Source organism: Lontra canadensis, unplaced genomic scaffold (genome assembly GCF_010015895.1).
Source record: "Lontra canadensis isolate GAN:19392208 unplaced genomic scaffold, GSC_riverotter_1.0 scaffold33, whole genome shotgun sequence".
Lineage (NCBI taxonomy): Eukaryota > Metazoa > Chordata > Mammalia > Carnivora > Mustelidae > Lontra > Lontra canadensis.
In genome coordinates this window covers 11,027,631-11,051,521 of record NW_022631027.1, presented here as the reverse complement: position 1 = coordinate 11,051,521, position 23,891 = coordinate 11,027,631, and the positions used below count along the sequence as shown (strand labels likewise).

The 23,891-nt window shown below is 32.3% G+C and overlaps 1 protein-coding gene across 2 annotated transcripts in view; it reads left to right on the top strand.

Moving 5' to 3' along the window:
- The window catches only part of DPYD (dihydropyrimidine dehydrogenase), an 829,985-nt gene that overhangs the window by 90,051 nt on the left and 716,043 nt on the right, over positions 1-23,891 (top strand). For both annotated transcript variants that reach the window (XM_032867196.1, XM_032867195.1), the window contains exon 3: positions 12,173-12,255. In XM_032867196.1, coding sequence (XP_032723087.1) covers positions 12,173-12,255 — 83 coding nt within the window. The remainder of the gene's footprint in view (positions 1-12,172; positions 12,256-23,891) is intronic.

Here is a 23,891-nt window from a genome sequence, read left to right as displayed (position 1 = left end):
GTAAATGTAACTAATATACATTTTGATTTAGACTTTGAACCTGGAAATGGTATTTATTCTGTCCGTTTAAAAATGTATTTCTTCTTTAGCAGGGCACCTGGGTGGCTCAGTGGGTAAAGCCTCTGCCTTCGACTCAGGTCATGATCCCAGGGTTCTGGGATAGAGCCCCACATCGGGCTCTCTGCTCATCGGGGAGCCTCTTCCCCCTGTCTCTCTGCCTGCCTCTCTGCCTACTTGTGATCTCTCTCTCTCTGTCAAATAAATAAATAATGTCTTTAAAAAAAATGTATTTCTTGTTTAGAATGTATTTTCACATACGTGATCTCTTTTAATTTATCCTCACAATAGTCCTTTAAGTGGGTATCATTACTTTTATCATTTTCATTGATAACTTTATTCCATGAGGGAGTATTTCCAGATTGAGATGTTAAACATTTTCCTAAGTACACATAAGCAATTTAATTGCAAACCTAGAACTTAAAAACAGATTTCCTGTCTCTATAGCCCCTACCTCTCCTACTATATTATATTCCATTTCACTGTGACTCAAGATTCTCCTAGACAGGGCCTGATTGTAACTGGCCACCATTAGTGAAATGACATTAGCTAAATATGATTATGTCTTAATGTTCCCTGAAAGGATTAAACTAGTTAAGACATACCAAAGGGAAAAGTAATTATCTATTGAAATATGAATCTCTTGATTAGAACTGGAAATTATATATTGGTATTAGAATGTTCATCTAGAATTTTTAAAGATCTGCATATAATCATTTCTTACTTGACTTACAAACAATTTCAGTAGGGCTAGTTTTGTGGAATGCCAAAATTAAAATACAACATTTTACTGGAAGAATGAGTTCACCTAATTTACTTATTCTTTACATGAACTTAGACCTTAGGAATTTCTAACTATGTAAGAAACATATGCACTGGTTTACCTTACTGTCTAAAGAAAACTATTAAATTGATCAATGTCAAATCACCCTAGTGTTGTAGTAGTAGCTTAGAGTATGCTATTTAAATTCTTCAGATTTGAAAATGTGTCTATTATTGCTTCCATAAAACTTTTGCCCACCCTGGTGAAAATTCCATGTTGGTCCTTCAAAATATAATATGCTGCAGACTTTCAGCCATCTGAGATTTATAATGATCATTAATGCATGATTAATATGTGCAGTGATGCCCCCACTTGACATGGAACATACATGCCTGATAAAAAATAACGTATTGAATTGAAATTCCATTTTTTTTTTTAAATGAGGATTGTTTTTTTGTTTGTTTGTTTTTAACTTTGGTATCCCCAGTGACTAGCATAGTATGTGGCATATTAGATTCTAAGTAAGTAACTGAATGAATGAATAAGTGATTACTGGCTTTCATTTCTACCTTGGTAACAGAATTGGCTTTTGCATTATACTCTTTTTTTTTTTTTTTAAGATTTTATTTATTTGACAGAGAGGGGACACAAGCAGGGGGAGTGGGAGAAGGAGAAGCAAGCTTCCTGCCGAGCAGGGAATACAATGAGGCACTCTAACCCAGGACCCTGTGATTATGACCTGAGGGGAAGGCAGATGCTTAATGACTGAGCCACCTAGGCACCCTGCATCATATTCTTTATTAGTAGTTTAAAAGCTTGCACTTAAACGTCACTATCAAACTCTAATAGAAATTTGCCAACTATTGTACCAATTGCTTCTCAGGATACTTGGACAACTAATTATTATGTAACTTTCATTTTTATGTCATCTGGGTTCATTGCAAAAATGTATTTTTTGATATTAAAATTTGGTGAACAGAGACATAGGGCCATAGATGGGTTTTAGGGGATTCAGTGACTCACTAAAATGGTATATAGCATATGGGGTGTTTGTGTGTGTGTGTGTGTGTTTAATTTTATAAGATGAAAAGATCATGATTTTTGTTATATTCTCATAAGTATCTTATGACCAAAAAGTTAAAAATCTTTTCTTTTCATAGGATTGTATTTATTTTACTTTATTATTCAGAAGAATTAGGTGGAAAACATGAAGAATACACATTTTTCTATCTCACTTTATAAATATGATCCCTTAGAATTATGATGGGTGATATTCCTCCTCTTTAATTTTTTCCTCTTCTTCCATCATTTATTTAAAAGCTTCTATTCAATGTATTAAGTGATTTACATATCTCATTTTTTTGTTCTTTTATTATAGTGTTGGAATAGGATCAATGGGCAGAAAGAACTCCACTGGGATTGTGAGGAGTGACTGATCATATATTTTTTAGTTAGTGGGGGTTAAGGACAATCTCAAGGAATTTGGAAGCAATACTTCTAGGACTTTCAGGGGCTAGCTACTGTTAAGAAAAGGTCATTGTTGTTGTCTAGTAAAACATTAGTCATGGAACCCTTCAGATGTCTATCAGTGGGCCATGTGTTTGAGGGATGATTGCTAACATATATCATTGGGGTGGTTGGGGGAAGAGATGTTTGTGGTTATCAGAGCAGAGTAACACTAACTAGAGCAAAGCTATAGTGGTAAAACATTAAAGGAAGTCCTTGAGGTTGCTGTATGTAGTGACACAATTTATATGTCTCAGGAATCTTGCCTGGAGACTGTGAGCTGCAGCAAAGTCTGGCCTTTGTTCCTTTTCCCCCCTGAACAACTTTGATCCTTAAACCTTTAAGGTTGCTGGGAGTGGAAGGTCTCATCTTCTGTAACTTCTTTCGTCTGAATAGGGGTATAGAGATGTCCCTCCAGCCCTAGAAGGGAAGTAAGTATAGTTCACTTAGAATAAACTGAGTTAAGTGTCCTGTCGGAGGAAAGTAGCTAGTAGGCAGGCAGTGACACTGAAAGATGAGCCAGTTCTACTATTTCAGCCTCTTTTCCCCCCTTAATCTAGAAAAATTTGAATCATTTCAAAGATGTTCAGAAGTAATAAACTTATAGACATCTCTGCTCCAAGGAGAACTAATTCCTCTGTCTGTTCTATATTCTCACTATACTGTGATCAAATTGGGGGACTTATTGACCTTTATATCCCTGGTGCTTAGTATGATGCCTAATATACAGTAGAATTTTCAAGAATTTATTCTAAATTGAAATTTAATTGACTAATGAGCTTTTATGATTTAGTAATTCCAAGACACATATTTCAGTAGCTATGCCATCAACTCTCTATGACCTTAATAATACAGAAGTTTCTTCATTTATTATACTTAGTGTTCTAATTTTTAAAATTTAGGTTAGTATGTAAATTTTAGATCCAACCTATTTAGTGTTAGTTATTGTGATTATTTCATAAAGGAAATGCAGTCCTATAAAAGTTAAGTCACATGATAACGTAATTTTTTTAAATTGAATAATGTAATTTGCTAACTTTATGCTTATTTCCAGCTCCATCTAGCATATGAATCAGTAGATATTTGGTTGAATTTGTTATTGTTTAGTATAATTTAAGCAAAGATAACTCAGTAATCTTATTTAAATTTTTTTAACATTCAGAAATCTCCTTGTGTATTATTTTACTATCATGTTGCTATTGATATTCTATTTGTTTTATTTTACTTTTATATAACCCTTAACACAGATGAGATATAAAACACTATAAAATCTATCACAGTTGAAACTCTAGACCTTCCTTCAACCCATGGGAATTCATTTGGCAGAAGGCCACCAAAACCAGTTCTTTTTGATGCTTAGTTTCTAGTTTCTGCTTTAATTGCTGCCAAAATCTGAGCACTTGGGGATTTAATTGCTCATTATATTTGTCACAGTGGTGTCACAGACCCAAATAAAGACTGTTGCATGAAAAATATTTATGGGTATTAATGTGGCCTAAACATGTGTATATTGGATTCCTTTTTTTTTTTTTAACATTGTAAAGTTTGGCATGTCAGAAATAAAACAGAATTCTTTAAGAACTTGGGCCCCACTCTACTAATAAACTGTTATTATCCATCCAGTCCAGTATCTGAATTTAAAAACGAACACCTAGGGGAGGACCTATTTAGAACTTTTTTATATTCGTTTTATTCAGTTTACTATTTTGAAGCAGTCTCTAAGGGATTTAAGTCTGGCTCTGAGGATAGACCAGTTGGGTTAAAAATCTTTGTATCCCTTACTAGTTATATGATCTTGGGCATGTTATCTTGGTCTCCCTGCACCTGTTTCCTCATTTATAAAATATGAATCACTATGTTGTTGTGAAGATTATATGGGCAAAGTTCCTAGAAAAATGTCTAACACAGAAAAAGCCCTCAGTGTTTGCTAGTTACCATAATTCAACTTTATATGCCAAACAACTATGAAGTTTAGCATAGTTGTTGATATGAATTTCTAGTTTCCTACTAATTAAGTAGGGATAACCTTTGCCTGCTGTAGCAAATAGCATGCCTGGTCAGCACTAAATCTAGTACCTCTCATGCCCTTCCCTTTTTACTGTGTTCCCAGTTGCTTGTTCCATAGCTTTAGGCTAGTAGTCTGCTTCTTGTTCCAGTCTTTTATTACTAATCACTTATTTTTCTTGTTCTTGTGCTTGCTAGTCTGAGGAATACTTTGTTTATTCATATTATGTGTCCCCTTTTCCCTTTTACTTACTCTCTGCCTTTCCCGTCTTTCTTTCCTATAAAATACATTGTGTCTGCTGCGGTGGTTTCAATGACCTTGAGCAAAGAAAATTATTAAGCACTTGAAAAGTAGGAAAGGCAAGTCATCACCATGGCCAAGGTTATTTTTTTTTTTTTAGAATAGTTGGGAAGTTTTTGTATCCTGGAAATTAAGTCCCCTATGTCTTTCTTATGCCTGGAATTGTCTTCTGGGATAGTCCTATAGTACAATATAGAATACCCTAGAATGAATAACAAATTAAGTATCTGTTGCATAAAAATAAATTTATAATTTTTCTCAGATTCATACTCATGTGAACTAGGCCAAGAATAGATATTGATTGGATATTGGCTCCACTTAACTTACAGTTGTCCCTAACATTAGGGAAATGTTATTAGTGAATAGAACACTAAGTCTGTTTTCCTCTCACCCAGTGGATCTGATGTTTAGTTTTATTTATGGATAGGATGAAGAGATAAAGGTGTTAGCTGCTTGAGATGTTTCTCTCATTATGGTAAAAGAATAGCATTTGTTTGAATTAGAGTTAAACTCATATATCTCTTCTCTCAAACATTGTTCCTGAAGAAAAAAAAAATTGGATATGATTTCTATTTCAGGACATTGAAGTATTTAGGGGGAAGCTAACATACCATTAAATGCTTACAGGGTTGGCTGGCCTGCCTGCCTGCCTTCCTTCCTTCCTTCCTTCCTTCCTCCCTTCCTCCTTTTTTCATTCTATTGGTCACAATAAGCTTTGGGCAGGCTCAAGGAGTGTGAAACATGGAGCCTTCTTTCCTTTTCTTTTAGTCAACATGATACTCATTTTGGGTTCCCACTCTACCTCATAGCAAAACATGTAATTTAAAACACTTCCAGATAAAATCACTGCTCTAGGGGTGCCTGGGTGGCTCAGTGGGTTAAAGCCTCTGCCTTTGGCTCAGGTCATGATCCCAGGGATCAAGCCCCTTATCGGGCTCTCTGCTCAGTGGGGAGCCTGCTTCTTCATCTCTCTCTGCCTGCCTCTTTGCCTACTTGTGATCTCTCCTGTGAAATAAATAAACAAAATCTTAAAAAAAAAAATCACTGCTGAAGTTAAGCGTTTTTGTCATTGAAATGAAAAAATACTTACAGATGCTCAGGAATACTCTTTGTTCTGAGAACTTATCCTCAATTTCTGGAGACACAGTGAGTTTGCTGGGTCCACTTCAGGGCTCCCTGTTCAACTTTCCTCTTTCTTCTGCCTCAGGAGAATGTTCTCATTTCCTATCCCTGTGGCCAGAAAAACTAGACAGTCAAATAGTCTTTCACCTCTATGGTTTATGCTCAGGATGAGCCTTTAAGAACTCAAAATCCAATAATTTTTCATTTTTTAATGTCTTTCATTAGCTTATTCTACTGCAACTGTGGAGGCTAAGATAAAGTTTAAAATTATGAAGAGGAGGGAAGTCATGAAGGATTTCAGGGTCAAAAGACAAAACAAGCAATTTATTTTTTCTTGTTCTCAATTCACTGCATAGAAAAGGAGGTAAATGGATTTGTTTTAATAGCATCTACATCTGCTTGAGATTCCAAAAACATGTATTTTTGAAAATATAAATCTGAAAAAAATAAAAATTTCCTTAAGAATCGTGTTTTTTAAAAGGTTATCTACACTTGGATTTTACTGTAATATGAACTTTTCCAAAATTGATTAGATTAACATTCATTTTTTGGAAGGATCTATAAATTGTAGGAAATAATAAAAGCTTATTTTTTATTTTTGTTTATTGTATTTATTACACAGCTTTTCCCAGGGGACTTCAGACATGGATATTGGGATGACAAGAGGCTTTTGTGGACTTCGTCTGTGTTTGCTTTTGATTCTAAGCTACTGTTACACTGTTGTAGCAGGCTGCCTTAAATATTTGTTATCTGTGACTTTCTTTTGCCATGAGCATTATTGCTCTAGTCTAGGGAGTAACATTAAATGGCTAAACTGAGATCTTAAAATTCTCTCTTAATTACAGTAGTGCAATTAGCAGGCCCTTCCATCAGTTTTAACAATTAAGTCTCACATTTCCTATAGCATTGTGGGTCTTAAAGACAGTACCCTAATTCAATACACTTGTTTTTAAATAAAGAGATTCAGATACAATGTTTGATTTTGTTAATCCCTGTTGGTAAATGCAAAGTGTAGAAGATTTTTAACCATACAAAACAAATATATCCTGTCAGGGGACAGATTTATTTCTATGAAATGACTCCATTTAGCAAAAATGTGTGTGTGTGTGTGTGTGTGTGCGCGCACGCATGCACATGCTTGTGTCTATATATTTAAAATTAGAGATTTATTACCAATATGCCCATAGCAATTAAATAGAAATATCTATTCTCACATCTGATTTAGAAACCATCTGTAAGAGGCATCAAATAAAGGTAGGTGCTGTTTTCCATATCTAAAATCAAGTAGTAAAGTTTGAAAAAAAGAAGGGTTATGAAATCTTCTGCTTTAAGATTTAAACATGTCTCCTAGCAGTAATTCATCTAAATTGTTAGAGTTGGCAAACCTTGTTGCAGAGGAAAGTAAGGAAAATTATGTGATGAAAGAGAAAATATGCATTGTTTTCTATTAATGGTTGAACTTGAGGGGTGAAGGAAATTAGAATCAGAAATCTTGAATTTGAGTATCGACTTTACCATAGAATACAATAGTCACATACTTGGAGTGCATTTTAAGTGAAAACAATTTGAATTACATGGGAATAATCTCAGTCAATGAACATTTGTTTTTCTTTTTGAAATATTTTTAAGCTTTTAATTAATTTTCAAACATATATTCCTGTCCTGTGTTTAAAATATCATTAGCAGGGGCGCCTGTGTGGCTCAGTGGATTAAATAAAGCCTCTGCCTTCAGCTCAGGTCATGATCTCAGGGTCCTGGGATCGAGCCCCACATCAGGCTCTCTGCTCAGTGGGGAGCCTGCTTCCCCCCCTCTCTCTGCCTGCCTCTCTGCCTACTTGTGATCTCTCCCTCTGTCAAATAAATAAAATCTTAAAAAGGAAAAAAAATATATCATTAGCAAACCAAATAAAAAAGAAATTGGCTAAATAAATAACAGTACATCGAGGCACTGGAATATTATGCAACTTTAAAAATTGCATTGTGAGATGTGTTTAGAATTATGGATAGAAACTATTCATATATTAAGTTTAATTATATGAAGGTTAAAAATAGTACATTCCAAATACCAGATAACTAGTGGTTGTGCTTGGGTCTTTTTAGGTATTCATTTACTCCAAAAGGCATTATTTGAGTAGCAGTTGTTAACAGTAAGCTATGTTGTAGGTTGCATGTAGCGAATGGATGTAACTGAATTTATCACATGACTTTATTTTTTTATTACTTTGTGTACATTGTAAAAGTAAAGAAAACTGATGATTAGAAACTTCCTAGACAATTTGAAAGAAATGAAAACTTTCATGAACTCACTGGCAAACAATTAGAGGAGGAAAAATCTTAATAAAGTGCATATTTAATAGAAATGTTAAGAAATACTGAAACAATCCTGTTTTACATTAAATTTCTTTTATTGTTAGCATTTATTTTATTGTAACGTATTGAGAAAGCAGCATAGTCAACATAAAATGTACAGATATTTCCAAAAGCTTTAAAAATTTTATTTGTTTCTGAATTATTTTGAAATCAAAAGAAATATAAAGCCACAACTGAAACTTTGAAAAACATTGGTAATTGTAATTTTAGAGAAGTGCCCTTGTTTATTCAACATTCTCTGGTAACCTGAATTACTTATTTCATTTCAAATAAGGGTGTGTTAGACTTTGTTATAGGAATTGGTTGTTTCATACAGAATTTTAATAAACAATAAAATGTTATTCTATGATTATTAGTTGATAGCTAATATTTACTGTGTCGGATACTTTGAACTTCTTTATGTGCACTTTTACATTCAAATTATAGTGATATGTGATAGCATTATGATTTCCTAACCAGAATTCAAACTCTCTCCTAAAAAATTTTTATTGCATTATAATTACACATGGAAAAATAGAATGTTAGTACTCAGTTCCATGTATTTTCACAAAATGAATTAAACAGTGATGTAGAAGACCCTCTTGTGTCTCCTGTAGTCACTATTTTGATTAGCTTTGCCTATTTTTACAATAACTTCACGGAGATGTATTTACATACCATGGAGTTCACTTTTATGTGTATTCACATATTTTTATTCACATATTTTCATATGTTCATATTCACATATTTTTAGTATATTCACAAAGTTGTGCATCTATCACCACTAATTCCAGAACACTTTTATCTCACCCAAAAGAAACCTCATTACCATTAGCACTCATTCCCCACTTTCTTCAGTCTTTGGCAACCACTGATCTCCTTACTGTCTCTGGGGATGTGCCTGTACTGGATGTTTTATAGAAATGGAGTTATACAGGGGCACCTGGGTGTCTCAGTGGGTTAAGCCTCTGCCTTCGGCTCAGGTCATGATCTCCGGATCTTGGGATTGAGCCCTGCATCGGGCTCTCTGCTCAGCAGAGAGCCTGCTTCCTCCTCTCTCTCTCTGCCTACCTCTCTGCCTACTTGTGATCTCTGTCAAATAAATAAAATCTTTAAAAAAAGAAAAAAAAATGGAATTATACAGTGTGGCCTTTTGTATCTGGCTTTTTCACTTGGTATATTTTTAAGTCTCATCTATGTTGTAGTATATGTCAGAACTTTATATCACGCAATAATATCCTGTTACATCATTATACTGCATTTATCATGTTACCAACTTTTTGAGTTTTGGATTTTTTTTTTCTATTTTTTGTCTGTTATAAATAACGATGCTATGGACCTTTGTATACAAATATGTATATGTGGATGTATGTTGCCTTTCATTTCCATTCTTATACCAATACCACAATGTCTGGATTACTTTAGTTTTAGTGTCAGTTTTGAAGTCAGGAATTCCTTTATGAGTCTTTCAACTTTGCACTTCTGTTTTTAAGAATTTTTTGACTATTCTGGTCCCTTGTGTTTTTGTGAATCTTAAGATCAGCTTGTCAAAATCTGCAACAAAATGTCAGCTGGGATTTTGACAGGAATTGCACTGAATCTTCAGATTACTTTAGGGCATATCACCATTTTAACAATCTTAAACCTTATAATCCATGAACATGGGATGTCTTTCTATTTATTTTTGTCTTCTTTAATTTTTTTCTTGATGTGTTGTGCTTTTCAGTGCACAAGTCATATGCTTCTTTGTTTAATTTATTCAGAAACATTTATTCTTTTTTATTCTCATATAAATGGATTTTTTTTTTTCATTTTTGGGTTTATCTTTGTAACTTTACCTGTTTTGGACTTTATATAAGTGGAATAATTTTGTTATGTGTTCTTTCTCTTTTGTGTGTCACATCTTTTGCTCAATATTATGTATGTGAAATGTATCCATGCCCTTCATGTAGTTATAGTGTGCTCATTCTTATTGCAATATAGTTTACCATTGTATTACTATATAATGATCTATTTATATATTCCACCTTGATGTACATTTGACTTGTTTCAGGTTTTGGCTATCTTGAATAATGTTACTAGTAACATTTTTGTACATGAATTTAGGTGAACATTTTATAAATCTGTTCTGGCATATTCCTAGGCATGAGTTCAGCTTTTAAAGTACTTCAATAAGCTTTACAAAGTGATTATAACATTTTACAGTTCCAGTGGCAATGCTTCACTTGCTTTCTACACTAAAAAAGCAATTTGTATGATCTATATTTTAGTCACTTTCACAGTGTGTAGTGATAATTCCATTGATATTGAACATGTTTGTTTTTGATTAGTAATTTTGGACATTCTTTTGTATATAGTGTTTATATAAGTCTTTTGTCCTATTTTTTATTGAGCTATTTGACTTTTTTATATTTATTTGTAGGAATTCTTTATTTATTATAGTTATAAGTATTTAAAGTAGTGTTAAGCCGGCCTAAGTATAGAAAATTGAGTACTGGTTCATAATGGAATCCAGAAATAGAACACATATATACTGTGACTTACTTTATGGAAAAGATTAATTACAGTGGGGAAATGATGGTACTCTCAATAATTAGTATTGATTTGATTACCTATATGGTATGATTTCCTATCTCACATCATATACAGATATCAGTCCCAGAGAACTGAACATCTAAATGTGAAAAGCAAAATAATAAAGTTTTATAAAAAATATAGGAAAATATTCATAACCTTGAAGAAGTCAAGTATTTCTTTAAAAGACAATAACTATTAACCACAAATTTTATTAATAATAAATTTGACCTCATTAAAAATAAATTTTCTTTGTGAAAAGATGCTATTAAAAAATTGAAAAGATAAGACATATAGCAGAAGAAGATATTTGCAATTTATATATCCAAAATAGGACTGTTATTCAGAATTCAAATTGCTTTAGATATATTTGGTAATTTTCACTGTAGAAACATGTTAATGTGTTAAAAATCTTTGCTCTAATTTGACTGCTTTAAAAAAAAAGCAAGATAAAAATAGTGGTCTATATATTTCAGTAGATTTTAAATAAGTTAATTCTTATAAGTTGGAAATTATTAATCTAAATTCTGTAATTTTCTAAAAACAGTGTTTTTAGTTAAAATTTAAAATGGAAGGAATGCATTCATATTTAAAGTTTTAGCTTGTTAAATTAGCTAAAAGCTGAATCTAATTATTTTATTACCTAAATACCACTAAATTCTATATAAAATCTAATATGCCAAAAGATTCATGGATACATTTTTAGTTTAAAACTTAATTCTGTACTATGTTATGTTCTCAGAACTTATTTGGGTCATGTAACATTTAGTTTTATATATAAAAATGTAGTTAAGATTGTAATAAAAAATAAAAACTAAAAATTGTTAGAAAATTCAGTCCAGTAATGCTGAAAACCTGATATAATGTCACTTAATTTTAAAGAATTGAACTTATTTATTTTTAAACATATCTATGTATAAAATATATATTAATTTTTAAACATCTGTATACATGTATTTATAAATATCATATATATAATTGTTATTTAAAGATCTCACTCTAAAATTTTGGTTGCAAATGTTGGAACTTTTATAATTATACCTGGGCTGTATCTTTCCATGTCAGTAACTGCTAATTTTTTTAGAACTAGTCATTTATCCTATATGGTTTGTCATGATTTCAAACTTACTTTTATTGACTTTCTCTTTTGAATTCAAACTGGTTTTGATATGCTTGAGATCATTTTAGAGAACTAATTTTTAAACCTCAAAGGTTTAGGAGTTGTACTGATTTTGTATAAAATTAATTTATTCTATTTACCCCATTTTGAAAAATTGATAAAAAGACTTCTGTGATAGCTGTATCATAAGACATTTTTATTTTGTTACTGTTGAATTCACACTGTCAATTTTAATGAATCCCACCCAATTAAAGTGGTGTGCATATTTTTCATGAGTCCATAATCAATATAATCAAGTATATTTTTACATAATTGCATAGATATAGTTTTATCTCAGGATGTTGGAGGATTAATGTGTTTTTTTAATATGTTGCAGAAATGTGAGAAGCTGGAGAATAATTTTGATGACATCAAGCACACGACTCTTGGTGAGCGAGGAGCTCTCCGAGAAGCAATGAGGTAAGTCTGGGTCACCATAGCAACAGTCACAGATGTGGTAAAGAAAAAGTCATTCTTCATTATTGGGGGAACAAATGAGTTCATTGCCACCATTCAGCTCTGTTCTCTAAGGTATTAATTTGTCAGTGGAGAGACTTCCCTTGAGGCTGTACTTTGGTTTTGAAGCTGCATAAATGTTAAGCCTCAGTGCACAGTAAAAAATGTAAATGTTTAATTTGTTACTTAAAATGCTTAAGGGGTGTCTTGTTTTATATTTATACTAAACTGTGTGATTGAATGGAAATATTGTTCATCTAAATTCTGCCTTAATATAAAAAAATAAACAGTACAATGGTGGTTCAACTGAGTAGTATTTTCTCCTAATTAATATTTAATTTAAAAAGAGGTACTTAAAATTTCATATTCTATTAGATTTTATAGGATTATATCATATGTTTTTAAACTGATTTACATTTTCACACGTTTATAAAGCATATGGATTAACTTTTTTCAAATATAGTGAGCTTGTTTTTTTTCTTTTTTCACTTTTTAACATTACTATTCTAAATATTTCTCTGAAATCTTCCCAATCTTGATACCTTTTAAAGAACTTTTAGGAAGCTATCTTTAAATCCATCTTTTACTCGACATGAAATATGTGTGAGGAATAAAACTCATCATCCTCAGAGCTAGAAAACAACAAATGAGATTAATCTTAAAAGTTCTGAGCTAAACATTTCAGTGGGATAATTTCTGTTATATTTGTATAGAAATAGTGTATTTACTTCTATTTAGTCTGAGAAACTATAATTGATTTTTAAAATATATCTCCTCCTATAATTTTTTTTTTAGGATCTTAAAGTTAAAAATAATTTAAAAATAAGAGAAAGTATAAACCTTCCTAGAAGGGTAGCTTGGGTACAATTTTGTTATTGCTAGGACACAGTTACCATATACTTTAGTTTAGAAGCTGCTCTCATTTAGTAACCTTCCTTTTACTGTGCAAGCAGCAGGGGAAAGTAATTAAATTTAATAGAAGCTGCCCTCATTTTGAAGCCACTTCTATTTAAAACCACAGGGGGAGGTAATTAAATTTAATGGAAACAGTAGCTTCTACACAAAGATACATGGTACTTCTGTATAGATGATTATGATGTCACAAAAAGAGGAATAATATATTACTAGTACTGAGAAATTACCAGCTGGAGCAAGTGAACCTATTTTATTGTTAATGTCTTTACTAATAAAAAAAGAGGGAAAAATAGAACTGAGTATACAATAGAGAATTTGCACCTATAAAATGCAATCAGACATTCACAGAAGTTTTTGAAAAATAGTAATAAATTAAAAATAAGGTATAAAATAGATTGTGAAAAAAAGCCAATGTAGAAATTATGAATGAACTCCTGTTTTTCAACATAGTCTTTATCCTGTATCTAAAACTACCACAGTTATAAGTTAAAGACATCATTTTTGTACATGCTTGTTAAAATGATTTTGAATATATTAAGTGTCCACCACAATATTTATCTAGGAAACTACAGTTACTCTCTGCATCTTTTTATATGTATGCAGTTTGAAGTAAACACATAGGCACACAGGAAGACAAAGAGAATGCCAGCTCTGAAGCTCTGAATAAAAGAAGTGAAGCCCTAAAATATAGAAGGAATTACAGAGGGGCAATGTGAATGAAATGGATGTGACTGAGGGAAATATAATGAACAAGGAAGGGACATGTAATTAGTATAGAAAATTGGTTAGCAAGGAAAACCGAACTGAGTTATGGGAGTACTGTGTACAAAGAGATTATTCAGCCAAATTTGGTAATACTTATATTTTAGAAAATGCCAGGATAATCTGCTTTTTAAAAAGTGGAGATGAACTAATAAGAAAAACAAGTATTACCTTGTTGGAGAACGCTTTCAGTCACTCATGCTATCAGATAAAGCAGTATTCTAGATAATTTAAATAGCTTTTAATTATATGGTTGTACAATGTACTTTGTTTACATAAGCTGCATTTTTTACACATACACACATATTCATACTGTTTAGATTCACTAAACACGAATAATTCAGTAACCAAAGTATTCAACAATTTAGTATACTGTGGGCCTGCTACTTTTGTTTTTGCTTTTGTTTTTTGCCTTTAGGAAATGTAGCAGGAGCTCATTCTTTTATATGTAAGATTATAGAAGCGTAGAGGAAAAAGTGATACTCTGTGACTAAGAATAAGAGGAGAATGCATAAAAGGGCAAAAATTAGTTATTCTCTCATCTGTGATCAATTTTTGCCTCATATGAAGGGTGTCTGGATCACAGAAAACTATGGAGAGGGTGAGAAATTTGATGTAGGCCTTGCAAGACGGCCAGTTTTACAGGTAGAGGGGATAGAGTTGAGCAGTCATAGAGGCCTGCGGGTACAAGGTGTACATCGGGAACAGTTAGTAGCTGATGTAAAGCAAAATTTTTCAAGCTCTTTTCTAAACATACGTTTCCCTACAAAACTCACATAGGCAGAATGTTTGAATCGGTAACATGTCTCCTTATAGGTCAAGAATCCTTGGGTGGAAATAAGCAGTGTGAAGTTGGCAATATAAATTGTTTCAAGAAGTCACGTTTTTATGGAAGGGGGTAACAGAACTAAATATAAAAATTAGAATTTTGTAGAATTCTAATGGAGAAGAAGTTACAATGCAGGCATAGGTAACAGTCTTTCATTTATTTAATGAATTTTATTGGGTTTTTGTAATATATCAAGTGACAAGAATATAGAAATGAGTAAGAGACAATTCCTGCCCTCAAGTAGCTAATAGTCGAGTGGAGGAGACAAGTATAAAAATCAAATACTTGATGTAAAGACTCAAAGCCCCAGTCTTGAGTCCTTTCTTTGGTTCCCCAAATTCCATGGTAGCTTTGGTCTTGGTCCATGACATGGCCTAGCTCAGCTATGGGAACATTCTCTTCTCTCGGAAGCTTAGCCTCTGCAGCAGCCCGTGGGTGGCTCCGGACACCTGCAGTGATGTTCTTGTCTTGAGTGTGTCTAGCCTGGAGAAGCTAGAACAGAAGAGGACAGAATCTGAAGATTGACATTTTTTGAGTGCTATGTTTGGGCACTGTCACCAAGTTAGATATCCCTTCCTGTTTATTAAAGTTCTACCATTTTTTATGAACATAGAACAGGAAAGAGGATTCTGTTTTTGCTTGGTTCTCTGTCATCTCATCCAGTCTCTCTTCATAGCCAGTTTTGCCATGAAGTCTTGAACGTGTTCTTTTCTCAGTATCCCAGCTCATGAATCATATTAGGCCCCTCCCATGCTTCCCTCTGATTCCAGATATGAGGACCTGTAGCCAGAATCTTAAAACACAAGAGGCTACAACCTACTCTGGAATGTACTGGCTAAAAAAGAACCAGATACTTGATCAGGTTTTAGCTAACCCTAGAATGGGGAAAAAAATAATTTAAAAGTTTGTGTTTGCAGCAGAATAGAGGGTGCAGTGGAGGGGATGAGAGAGCTAGAGAAATCAGTGACCTCACTAAGATAAAGGTGGAAGGATGTAGAAGTCAACAGAGCAGGGGCATATTTTTGAGAAATATAGAAATATTTCGAATGTAGATCTGATGAGACTTTGGCTTAGCCTCAGTAAATCATAACCCTGATTTAATCTGTGCTACTCTGTTTAAAACCTTTAAAAGTATCCTTACCCTTTTTGAATAAATTACAGCTTATTTGTGTGCCCAACTTGAAAGTAAATTCCATGAGAGTGGGAAGATTGCTATTTTGCCCTTGTTTGTATTCTTAGGCTCATCATAGTATTAGTGTATAATAGTGCTCAATAATTATTTGTTGAATTCTTGATAAAGATAAAGATAAGAAGGAGAATCACTAAGGGCAAGTCAAATGTTTTTATTTTGAATATTTGGATATACATTAATATATATAGAGAAAAGAGGATTAAAGAAGAGTATCTTGGTTTTCAGATGAATTTGAGATGGCTATGGCAAATTCATGTGTAAATTTGCAATAAGCAGAGGAAAATATAATTCTACAACTCAAGAAAAATACTGGTGGTTGATGTGCACATTTGGGACTTGTTAAGTATCTTGATTCTTGTAGCCATAGGAAAGGATATGATTTCCAAGAATAGGACATCAAATCAGACAGGTGGTGAGTCTAACCAGATTCCTAAGAAATTATTGGGCTTAGGAAAATGTGTGTCACAAAGAAACGTATTTTGAGATTTAAAAATTATAAATAACTTTCTCTAGCAGAGTAAGTTGGAACTGTAAAATGGTGTGCCTAAGAAAAAAAGGGTGGGCGTCATTTCTGGCCTGTGTTCTGTGGCTTCTGGAGATATCTAGAGCAGTGCTGCACAGTAGAACTTTCTGTGGAGTAGAACAGTCTTTAGTAGAAATGTTCTATGTCTGTGTTTTTTTAGCATGATTGCCCCTGGCCACCCATGGCTACTAGGCACCTGAATTATGGCTACTGTAACTGAAGAACTGAATATTTAATTTTATTTAACTTTTATTGATCTTAATGTAAGTAGTTGTATGCAGTTAGAGGCTGTGGTTTGGACAGCACCCTGCAGGGATATGTTTGAGTTGCTAACCTGATGTTTGTCCATCTCTCACTAATGGGATTCTCATCAGTGGAGTGAGTGGCTAGGGTAAGGCCAAAACCATGTTTGCACACATCACACATATACATCACACACTGGCTCTCTCAAAAAATGAAGGGTACAGGATAGATTCATTACATGGTAATGGTTGTAAAACCAAAATTAACAACAATGACTTCATTTGGAGGAGGTCAGTGACTATTATTCTTTAAGAGTATTAACATCAAGAACACTCTAGGAATTAATAAAATAATTTAGTAATATGGTCAGATTTAAGATAAAAGATGGAAATTTATGAGGTTTTCTATGTATTACCCATAACCAGTTAGTGGTTGCAATGCACGATCCTGTGATTTTATTATATTACAGGTACCCTCAATCATCCAGGACATGCTGAATCACTGAATAGGTGGTATAAGAGGTGGTTGTTTTGTTATTTGGAAAAAATAAATCATTTTACATGTTCACCTCACAGGTGCTAAAGGATATTTCATGTATATTAAAGAACTAAATGAAACAGCCAAAGTCTACTAGACATGGAAGAGACTTTTTTTTTTTTTTTTTTTTTTTAGGTTTGGTTGGGGAAAGAGATGATAAGCTAAAAAAATAGCTGAAGAAATCACTAAGCTTTGCCTGCATTAAAAAAGCTTCTGTATGTAGAAAGAAATCATGAAATTAAAAGACAACATCAGTGTACTATATTGCTGTGTGTTTAAAAGATTCAGAAAGATTAGGAGCTCAGTGGATAATTGGCAAAGTATGATTAAGAAATCTTTGAAAATATTCAACTGTAACAGCCAACAAAATATAAGTTATGTAAAAAATGTACTAATTTCTTGATTACTGACATTACTGCAGTTCAAGGGGGGAGATTTTTGAGTCCTAGCACTGGAATGGCAAGAAAGCCATTTCTCATTCTCAGAGCTCTAGAAGAGTGGAAATGATGGCTGCATTTAAGGAAAGGATTGCGCCAATAAGTGCAAAAGCCTTAAAACAAACATACCCTTTCCACATTAATTTAACTTCCTGAAATAGATTATACAGAAGGCTTAGAAATTATGGACAATCTGAATCTGTTTCTCAAATTATTAGACCATAACAGCAAACAAATTGAATAGAACCTAGTAATACACTATTAAGGAGACAAGGAGATGAGTATTATATACATAATACATATGACTTATATTTTTATATACATGCATATGATTTTATATTTATATATAGATATATAAGGTTAAATATATTTATAAAATATAGATTTAACATGTTTTATTATTAACATGTTAATATATTTGTAAAATATATAGTTAACATATCTTATATACACACAGTGGTAAATTGTGGCATATTTAATTCTATCTGGATATTAAAATGATCTTTACCACAGTGTTTTTAGTAACACAGAAATCCTCATGTTAAAATGTTCACTGAAAAATGCCAGGAAACAAAATTGCATGTAGAACATTATCTCCACTGAACATAAAGAATGCAGAGGAAGAAGAGGAGATTAAAATGTAGTAAAATAGCTATTATATTTAGGTGATGGGCGAACAGATACTTTTTTCAGGCTTATAATTTTCTGTTCTAAATTTTCTATAATGGAAGCATATTATGAATGATTTGAAAAATAATGAGGTAAGAAATGGAGAAATGGAAAGAATAAAATATGAATACTAGGATAAGTGGTAAAAATCAGATTTTAGACTCCAACTGTGATTTTAGGTAAATTAATCTTTTTTAGTCTTACCTTTTTTTATAAAATAGGATTAAAAACTTAATAGGATTGATATGAAAAACAACAATAATGTAGGAGAGGATGCTTTGTAATTTATGAAACATTAATAAAATGAAGGTATAAAGTATTATCTTTGTATACATTATTTGCATTTAATGGTGTTATACTGATTATTTCTAAGAATTTACATATGTTAGACATAATGGAATTGCCTGGAAAACTTCAGTGTAGCCTTAGAATGTAGAATACTAGAGGGAATATTTCTTTTCTAACTTATGTAGAGTTTACTATAGTTCCATAGCTGTGTAGAAATATTATACAGGATTTCTAAAAATGATGACATAAGAAAAAACATTTTAAAGACAGGAAAAACTGCATCTCTGGGTTAAATCTCTGTCTTTTTTATGATACTAGGGAATTTAGAGGTAAAATTCACAACTTCTTTTCATCATATTTTTTTCCTTATCGCTGCCAGTTCAACCTTCTTATCATGCCAAAGTGATTTGATTTCTGTATTATCATATTTTGCACCTGTCTTAGACCCTGTAATAAATTCTAAACATAGAGGGTGAAACGTGGAACTTTTTTAACATTGTGTCTCTCTGTCCCCCTTTCAGTTCCAGAGGCAATAGTGGGACATGTTTAGTACATATGTGAAATTGGAAGGTAATTCAGTTGAATAACTTGAGAAGAGGGAGTGTCAAATTCTGAAAAAAAGAATGATACATATAGTTCATTAAGAAGAAAAGGTAAAAATATGATATGAAGTTTTTAGATAAAGACTTAATACATAAAAATAGAGATTGGTCAGATTTATGGTTATACCTCTATGGCAAGAATATAAATTACATTTTTGGAATATGAGCATTGCTAATAAGGGGTCAGTATTTTAACTGCAGAGCCAAACCTATTCAGTGACACCATTTATATTTAGATTTTTATTATTAGAGATGAACTTCCAGGACATACATGAAATTTATTCTTCCTTTTTGCTTGGCTTCGTCACGTGTTAGGAAATCCGTCACTAGATGGTGATGTTGAGTTGCACAGTTTATGTTTCTGGCTTTTTTTCTGGTGTGTGTAATAGTAATTGTAGGTGGGCCATAAACACAGCCGTTTATACAGAGTTAAACAAAGTGTAACTATATAAGCTTGGAAAATAGTTTTCAGAGATACAACCACATTCAAATATTATTTAAGTCAAAAGGTTAACATTGCTTTAATGTGCTTGTTTTTTTACTTCAGACTCATTAGACTTTGGGAGGTGGGAGACACACAAATAACAATCTAAACTTTTCATTAAAGACTCGGGTCTTAAGGAGAGATCCAGTGACATTTAAAAAGAAGTATTTCCCAGTTTTTCTCTTCTAGACGTGTTACATCTTTAATTTCACTTCTCTGTTAATATCCAGTGGTAATGGGACTGTTTACCAACTGAACTAAGGGTTGTATTACTCCTGGTACCTAGCTGATTATTGTTACATTAATGTTTTAGTTATATTAAGATTGCATCCCTTACTAAATATAATGGTTAAACTACACTGATACTTCTTTAAGTAGTACCTCTACATGAACTGCAGTAAAAACTATTTCTATGAGTAGTTTTGTCTATCTGAATAAGATTTGAAGATAAGAATATTAACATCATCCTACTTAATCTTATTTTTATAGATAAATTTGTATGTATGCCTATATTATATGTGTATAAATGGGTATGTTTGTATATGTAAATGAGTACTTTCTATCTCTCTGTCTAAATCTTCCCTTCCCAGTCAAGGAAATCTTGCAGTATGACAGTATTTTGAATTTGGAGATTCCTGTGCTTTTGAGACACATCTCTTGGGATTACAAAGACTTATGTACAAGGGGGTTCAATGAAATTCTTTTATGACAGTAAAAAAGGAAAAGGGGAGGAGAAGACAACCTAAATATTTATGAATAGTGAGTTAGACAATTTTAAAAATGAATGTAGGGCATGAAAAAATTTGAAATGTCATTGAAGTAAAATATAAGGTGAGAAAGTATTAACAAAATACTTATAGCAACATCATCAGGTTTTTAAGTAGTATGGACAGTAAATACAATTTTTTCAAAATTCTGGATGCGTTATATAATGTTATCAATGATTATAGATGACAACATCTGATACATATTTTTTGCTTTCAAAGTTTTTTTAAAAAAAAACATTATAATCACAAATACCATGTATGTGTGCATACTTGTGTTTGTTTTTCAACTATATGAAAAGTTTGACCTGTGAGATTAGATTCAGAAGCAATATTTAGTTTTCTATTTCAATCAGATTTCTTGATCCTTTATAATTACATTTCTCCAAGTCCTCTTTCACTAAAGGGATCAGCAAGTATCTCTCTAGAAGGTAACCCTCCTCAACCAGGTCAGCAAATTATAAGAGTATCTTCTTGTTCTTCTATGCAGAGGAGACTATCTTGTCTTTATAATTTCTTACATGAAGAGGCACATGTTCCACCATGCCCAAAGTAGGTTCCTACATTTGGTCATCTAACATATGCAAGTGGCAACCAAGCTGTGAATATCTTAAGATTTCGTGAAATTTAAACAAAAGTATGCTATCACTTTTTCTAGATAATGATGATATGACTACTCTAATAAATATAGTACTGGAATACAGCTTAGAAAATGTTGGTTAGGCATTAGGGAAATGATTAATTACTTAAAAATATATTAAATTAATTGAATTTGGTTATATATTCTGTGTAACTAAGTTTATGCAATTTGTGTAATATGAGTATATGTATATATATACATAGACACATTTGACACACAAATACATATGGGTGCAAACAAACATACATTTGGTATCATCTATTTATAGTATAAATTATGAATGTTCCTTTCACCCACTACAGAGGCGAATGAAAGCAAGACTTGTCATTTAATTTTTGATGGACCAAAGATATTTTAATTTTTTCACTATTCATGGGAAATAGGAGAAAAGTCCTGTATTAATTCTCAGTCATGTTTATTAGTAAAATTAAATATATGCTTAGCATTAATACCTCTGAATTATTTATGGATTTGGTGGTGATTGATATATATGAATTTGGAACTATGTTGATTTACAAATCATTTTCTCTACTTTGAATTTTAATTAGAACTAGAATATGAGAAATATTGATCTTATACCTATCAATGATAATTTTTTTAAAACAATAGCACAAATGAAATCAGGCATAGGTTAATTTAATTATATATTTATAAAATGCATTATCGTGTTTATTAATCTAAATATTCATTCACTCATTTAACCTGGTACCTGCTATGTACTAGACACTATTAAAAAGGAGTATTTATAGAAGAAAATCTAATTAAAATGGTAACTACCATTTTTTGACAACTCAGTAGCTTTGAATGATAGACCAGAAAAGAAAATATAAATCATTGGTAAATTGGATGTTTATCTTTAAAACAACAAATTAGCAGCAGTATACATAAATAGAATTTAGCCATGCTAACAAGAAAATTTCATTTTCCCCTTAGTAGCTTAAGATTGTGTATTAAAGACTAGAAAGGAAGGGATACAGCTTTTGTTTTGCTACCAAAGAAAAGTGCAGAGCTAAGTCTTACTCTAGAATGCTTATCATTTTAGATACAGACTTTGAATGAGCAGCTAATAGCTAAAATTATTTAGGAGATAAAAATTGGTACTGTGAGGATTAGCTTTAATTTTAAGTATCCATAATTGAAGTGCCACATTATGATTTTAATGTTATGATAATCTTGTTAACAAGCTGTTGTGTATATACTATCATATTTTAATGTAGTTGCAAAGCTTAAGTAAACCATAAAGTAAATTGCTTTTTGAATCAGGCTTTTACAAGTGGAAAATTAGTGGTTTACATGTTTTGAATACGTATTTCGTAATTATGCTTGGCATTTTCCACAACTTAAGAAGAATAATAGAATAGGTTTATAGATAATACATTATTGTTCCTAACACATTGGCATATTTTGTTATTGCCCATTCTAATTAGCTTGGGTTTATTCCACATGTACTATAAAATAATAACTGATTCTGTTTCTTTTTCTGTAATAGTCTTCTCTTCTGGAAGATAGACATTGTAGTTTAGTTATGCTGTTTCTCATTTCTCATATATTAGCACATTGCTTTTAACAGAAAATTAATACCTTTTCTTGTCTTGTATCTGTATAGGTTATTATGATATACACTGAATCACATCCATTGAGGGTGTTTATTTGTCTTTGGGGAAGGAAAAATGTGTCCAATGCTAATAATTGGTGAAAATAGCTAGTAAGTTAGATACATTTTTTTTCTGAATTTCTTGCTTCAGTTGACAAATACAAAGCATGGCAATTTGATAGTCTAAAACAGAAATAAACAAACTTCTGGGGTGCCTGGGTGGCTAAGCCTGACTCTTGGTTTCAGCTTACATCATGATCTCAGGGACCTGGGATGGAGTCCTCCAAGGCAGGCTCTGTGCTCAGCGGGGAGTCTACTTGAGAATTCTTTCTCTCTCTTTCTCTGCCCCTACCCTCTTCTCTTCCTCTCCTTCTCTCCAATAAACAAAATATTTTTTTTTTAGAAGGAAGAAACAAACTTCTATATAAAAGTCCATATAGTAAATTATTCCCTCTTTCTGGTTCATACAGTCTCTGTTGTAGTTATTCAGCTATGCTGATGTAGTGCAAAACCAGCCACATAGACAATATGTGAACTAATATTCACTGCATTGGTGCGGTACACTGCTGCATTGATGGTTGCATTGGTATGGCTGTGTTCTAATAAAATGTTACAGAAACAGGCAGCCAGGTGGATTTATCCCATGGGTCATCACTTATTGACCTCTGGTTAAGAGCAGATTTGACATAAATCAAAATAAATATCAGGGGTGCCAGGGTGGCTCAGTCAGTTAAGTGTCTGCCTTTGGCTTGGTTCATGATCTCGGGGTCTTGGGATGGAGCCCTGCCCACCAGGGAGTCTGCTTCTCCTTCTCTCTGCTCATGCTCTCTCTCTGTGTCTCTCTCAAATAAATAAATAAAATCTTAATAAAATAAATTTCAAAAAATAATTTAGTAAATATATTATGAATTTGTGATTGTCTCTGATAGATTAATACCTAGAAATAGTACAAAGCTCTTCCAATTTTATTAACAAAGATGACTACAGAACATTTACTGAGTTTCATTATTTCCTAATTTCTGAGCCATTCCTTGAAATTGAGTAAGTTGCTCTTCCTAGATTACTCATTCAAGTATACAAGCATAATTCACAGATAAATCACCCATTGCAATTGTAAAATC